At 50.5% G+C, this 6,000-nt stretch overlaps 1 protein-coding gene across 1 annotated transcript in view; it reads left to right on the top strand.

Moving 5' to 3' along the window:
• The first annotated feature begins 427 nt into the window (after nucleotides 1-427).
• Nucleotides 428-6,000, top strand: part of RNPEPL1 (arginyl aminopeptidase like 1) — a 28,035-nt gene continuing 22,462 nt past the window's right edge. Inside the window, exon 1 of the mRNA XM_063306318.1 lies at nucleotides 428-1,254. Within this exon, the coding sequence (XP_063162388.1) occupies nucleotides 478-1,254 (777 nt within the window). The 5' untranslated portion in view covers nucleotides 428-477. The remainder of the gene's footprint in view (nucleotides 1,255-6,000) is intronic.

Genomic DNA, 6,000 nt, shown 5'->3' with positions numbered 1-6,000 from the left:
TCTGGCTAAACAGATGGTCCCTGCTAAAAGAAAGTCTCCTGCCCATCCAGCTCACCTTCTGTGGGCGACACGATCCATCCCTGGACCTTACTCGGCAAGAGCCGAGAAGCGGATCGCTCCTGCCTTCTTGCGCAATGCGGTCCGTTGCGGGGCCGTCCCATTGCTAAAACCCGGCCACGGCTACTCTGGGCAACGGGATAAAGGGGTCAATAAGGCACCGAGGCTGCCTCACCCCGAGGCTCCCGTCCAAGGCCCGGCCAGGCAGGGCGCGCGGCCGAGGCCTAGCCTGGACGCCCCGCGCCGCTCTCTGGCGCCGCCCAGCGCCGCCGCCCGCCGCACGCAGCGCGCCCCGCTCGGGGCAGGCCGGCTGGGCCTCGCCTCTTCCTGGCGCCGGCGAGCGGCTTCCCGGGCGGCCTGGGTGAGTCGTCCGCCGCGCCCGGGCCTCCCGCGCCCGCCCATGGATTTCACCTAGGCCCCATGGCGGCCCCCGAGACGCCCCCGGACGTGGCCTCGGCCTCCAGCGCGTCGCTCTTCCGCCTCCGCCACCTCCGCCTCGGGCTGGACCTGCGGCCCGAGGCCCGCGCCCTGGCCGGCTGCCTGGTGCTGGAGCTCTGCGCCCGGCCGGCGCCCGGCGGGGCCGAGCAGGAGGCGGCGGAGGCGGAGGGGGACCGCCGCCCCCGCCGCCGCGCCCTGGTGCTGGACACGCACCCGGCCGTGCGGGTGGCCTCGGTCGCCTTCCGCGCCTGCCCGGGCGGCGAGGCGCGCTGCGGCTTCGTCTTCCCCTGCGCCGGCGGGGGCGGCGCGGATGGCGAGCCGGGGCCGGCCCGCGGCCCGCCGCCTCCGCCCGCCCGGCCGTCCTCGGCCCCCGCGGGGCACCCACACCCGCACTGCCCGCTCAGCACCGCCAGCGCACTTTTGGCCCTCGGCCCGGCGTCCCCCGAGGCGGACCGGCCCGGCCCCGGCGCCGCCCCGGACGCCCCCGCAGAGGGCCCCCCGCCGTGGGGGGAGGCTCCCCGCGGGTCCCCGGCCGGCCTCTGGAACTGCGCCCCGCTGGAGAGCCCCGAGGCACCCGCGCCGCCCCTGCCCGCCTTCCCCCGGCCGGCGCCCCCCGCGCACGCCCCCTGCCCGCTCTTCTTCCGCGTGGACCCCTTCAGCGACTACGGCTCGGCGCTCACCATCTCCCTGCCGGCCTCCCTGGAGCCGCAGCAGCCCTTCCAGGTCATCATCCGCTACACCGCCGTGGATGCCCCCGCGGTAAGTGCCCCCCGGGGAGCCGCTCTGTGGGGCGCGAGGGAGCCGGGGGGCCGAGGCTGGTCTCCGGCGCAGGTGGGGCCGCGGAAGGTCAGGACCCGGCCTTCCCCGGCAGCCGTGGTCGGGGGTCCCCAGACCCTTTCAGGGGGTCCGCGAAGTCAAATCAATAAACGTTTTTAAATCGCTCCACTTTAAAGGCTAATACAGTAAACATCGGTAGATACAACCCACATAAACCAATGCTCTTTGGGGTCCTCCATCATTTTTAAGGACGTAAAGGGGTCCAGAGACCAAAATGTTGGCTGTTCTATGTCCTCTTGGGCAACCTCCTCTTTCCACTGTCCCCCAGGCCCTCTCAACAAGCCCTGTTTGGCATTCGCCAGCAACTTCTACGAAAAGCCACCTAGGGCACAAGGATAAAATCCAGGCTAGCATACTGGGGTAGCCCAGATTAGCAGATGTCCCATGAAGAAGTTACCAGCATGGTTAATGAGCAGCACAAGGAGGACTCCTGCAGGTCATAGAAATGATCTTGCCCCACAGAGCAAAAATCTGGGAAAGCTAATGCAAGCTGGGAGACCCCAAGGGTTGTGAAAAAAGAATCTAAAAAGCATTTTCCTGCCTTCCCTGCTAGCAAATCACAGTAAGCCATGCCTTCTTTAAAAGCAGCAGGAGACAGAAAGATGTAAAATAGGATGGGAGGATTTTAGGGAGGCCTAACAAATTCTTTGCATCTCTTTTCTTTTGGGGGAGGCTTTGGGGGCAGGGGTGTAGAAGGAGGCAGACAAGCAAATTCTAGGATTTAGTCAGAATAATCAGCCACTTTGGATGTCACACGCTTGATTAATCATTGGTGCCACATTTACTTGACAAACTATGAAACTTCTGATCCCCTAACAAAAATACATCGTCGCCCTAAAATTGGTCTTTCTGTGTCCGAAGATTGAAAAGTAGCTAGTGTTAGTTTTAACAGTGGGTTTCAGGAGGAAGCCTAAAATTACGGGCTTCATTGTTTCAGATACAGATTGCTGGAAAGCATTTATAAATATAAAGTCATCAAACATAAAAAGGACAAATTTAGCAGCAGAAGAATTAATACAGATTCAGGGAAGCTACAGGCCTCCCTTGCTAACCTTTTTTTTTACTTCTCAGAGTTCTTCTAAAGTGGCTTGCATGACTTAGCAAAATTTATTTACTTAGATTTTCAAAAGGTTCTTGATGAAGGCCCTCACCACCAATGAACTTGGTTATCAAGGGAGAAAAGGGTAAATTTCTTTTGTTTAAAGGTCAGAAAACAGACAATAGGAAAAAAAAATATTTGGCCAACATCCAGGATGACAAAACAAGATTGCAATGTAATCTGGACAGAATGGAAGCTGGGCTGAGAGGAACAAGGTGTTCTTCAGCAGGGAGAAATGTAAGGTATTATATTGAGGGAAGAAAAACCGTAGGACAGACATACAAGATGGGGGACTCATGGCTTGGAAGAGGAGGACTTAAGTGAGGTCATAGGCAACATGCCAAATGTGAGCTAGCAGAATGAGATAGTTGTGGAAGAGCTAATGCAACTCTGGGCTGCATTAGAAGAAGCATTGTATCAAAGGTGTGTAAAATCATCATTCCTCTCAACTGTGACCAGGTGGGACCATGCCTAGAGTCTTGTGTACACTTCTGGGCACCACATTTCCAGGAGAATATTAACAGGTTCAGTTCAGAGAAGGACGACAAAGATGATATAGGGAATTGAGGATGTGCCCGATGAGAAGAGGCTGAAACAACTTCAGATGTTCAGTCTTCTTGAGAGTTCTGCTATGGTACATAAAGGGAAGCTATAGGGGAGATGGTCGATGGTCGATGGTCGAGAACTATTTTTCATGGCCTCAGAAACTGGGACAGGTACGCACTGCAGCTACATAGGTTTTGTTTAATTACCGAACCTCCTCTCCCGTCTTCGTGATGGTAAGATCTGTCCAATAGAAGAATAGTCTGCCTGTGGAGGCTGTGGGTCCTTCATCTCTGCAGGTTTTTAAGAACAGCCACCTCTAATGGATGTTTTAAATCTTCTGCAGATTGCAGAGGATTGGACTAGATGATCCTTCTGGCCCCTTCCAACTTCCCAGTTCTTCAGTTCCTTTGAAATTGGGTAATTCTTATAACAGACGAATATAAGGAAGGGCTTCCATCAAAGACCTCTATTGTGCTTTTTAAACAAAAAACAGAACTTGTTCATAAATAATCAGAGTTGTGCAAACAGCGATGGGATGAGACTAGATTTCACTGGTTGAAAATAAAAGCGGAGTGTGAAGAGCTGCGGAAGGATATGTCCGCTATGTGGGGTTGGAAGACCAAATACAAAACCTGTCTTGGTATATTGGAGTGTGCGTTACAGCAAAAATCCTAAACTTCACATATCTTTGGATGGAATGCAGTTAGCAGGGCCTCATAGAAAGAATATTTTGTGGTTATGTTGGAAATCTCAGTGAAAACATTGACCCAGCATGTGGCCATTATGAACAAATCAAATTCTGTGCTTGGATAAAAGGAAAAAGAAATGAAACTGTCATGCTCCCTGATCACATGTTCCCAGAACATCTGATTGGACTCGCATGCATGAATGGACTTAACACGTGTTGGGACGTGTGGGTCAGTGGAGTGGGGAGGGGGAACATGCCAGGAGTGTGAAAACATCTTGCTTGGACTATCTCTGGTATCCAAGGTCAAGCTACTGAGCCGTTGGAGACATCTGCGTGGAGTTGAGCTGACTGGCGTGAAGAGGGGGGCTGCATGCCTGAGAGAGGGAGGGGGCTTGTACTCATTGGGTTGTTTAACTTGGGGAAAATGCGGGAACTTTCATTTGCAACTTTTTCACTGTTCTGTGTGCTACTTTCCATTAAAGAGATTTCTCCTGAAATCATGTATGAATCGAACTTAATGGTAGATTGAGTAACACAGTCATTACAGAAACTGCCAATATTGAAATGACCATATACCAATTTTTATTTGTTTGTTTATTTATAATGCAGTGTAGGATGTTGGTTGTCATATCCCCCAAAAGGATAACGTAGAGCCAACATCAGTGCAGAAGCAATTTTTCTATGGGGAAAGACTGCGATGTTGGGAGTTTCAGAAATACTGTGTGTGTATTTGGTCTGGCTTAAATGACATTATTTTCCTCTTTCTTGTGAGGCTGGAAGTAACAAAACTGGGAAGTGATTCAGGCTGGGGTGTCTGTGAAGGGCACAAAAGTCAAGATGGTAGCTGCAACCCTGGATTCTAAATGAAAGAAGTTCTACTTCACAGAGTATGTCATGAATTCATGTGAGGACAGTCAGGAAAATAGATGCCCCTAATAGGAAATGATGCCACTTGTGTGTGTGTGTGTTTTTTAGAGTGTCTAAATGTCGTCTTCTAAGCAGGATAAGATTTTATAAATAAATAACACTCGCTCTCCGTAATCTAATCTTGTCTAATCCCATTTTAAGGCCAGAGCTTGTGGCTCTCCTACGCACGTCTTAAAGGGAAATTCACCCGGCTGTGACTTCTATGAATGATTTAAGTTTTAAGTTTCTCCTGAATCACAGTGGGAGAGATCCATATCTGAACTGGAAAAGCCCTGAAAACAAACCAGAACCAGTTCTGGTTGCTAGAGAGTCTTTAAATCATGGTAACCTAATTTGAACATACTGTAATAGATGATCTACTCAGGGAATTGGAATGCTCTTCTGCGTTTAGAATCATGGAGTCCTAAAGTTGGAAGGGGCTCTTTGAGGCTATCAAGGCCAACCCTCACTCAGTTTAGGACTCCGAAACTCGCTTCCCCAACAGAAGGCTGTCTAGGCCGTGCTTAAAATATTCAGTGAAATTAATATACGGATGGAACAAGAAATGCTCATGCTAGTTGACCCCTAATTCTCAGCAAGTTACTGTTTTTTGAAATGGCCCCGCTGGGCCAGAATTTGATGACTGCTTTCATTCTGTTATAGGACAGTTTTTCCTACAGAGCTGCAGAGGTGATTCTATCATTTTGCTATGCTTATAACAAACTCTGCATTTTTAGTTAAAAAAAAAAAAAGAAATTAACAGGACCGTGCTACTGGTTACTCTGACGAGTCCAAACCAGAGGTGACCAGGGCATGAGTAACCACAAGCAGAGCCTCCCAATCCTGGAACTGCTACAATTGATGAACAAGATGGATTTGTAAAAATTTGATAAATAAATACCGCCCAGAGTCCCTCCTTGTGGGGGGAGATGGGCGGTGATAAAAATTTGATAATAAATTTGTGCAAAAGCCCTCTTCACCACGGCTGTCATCTGTCCTTTGGGCAGGAGCCGAGAGGGCTCATAGACGACACCCAAAGTGCACGTTAATTTTGTCTGGGGGAGTGTAATCAACGGTAGTCTCCAGAGTCGGGGGGCCCTAAAACCAGAGCTACTCCATCTTGCTTGGGTTAAACTGATGACTGTCCTTCATCCAGACCCCCACAGCCTTCAGACATTGGAAAAGAACTTCACTTGGTTGATCCAGGGAAGAGATGTGTACGTGGGTATCACCAGCATATTGATCCTGTACCAATGGAAGACCTCACCTGGTAGTTTCACAAAGAAATTAAATAGGAGTGGGGGGAAAGTAGAACAGGATTTACTGGATTATTTTGCAAAGAAACTGGCACTCTTTTTTAGATATTGAGGAAATTGTGTGTACTGTAGTAGAGAATTAATTAAGATTCATTCTTATTTCTAGGACCATA

Source organism: Candoia aspera, chromosome 6 (genome assembly GCF_035149785.1).
Source record: "Candoia aspera isolate rCanAsp1 chromosome 6, rCanAsp1.hap2, whole genome shotgun sequence".
NCBI lineage: Eukaryota > Metazoa > Chordata > Lepidosauria > Squamata > Boidae > Candoia > Candoia aspera.
Note: the sequence above shows the minus strand (reverse complement) of the source record. Positions and strands in the feature narration are given on the sequence as shown.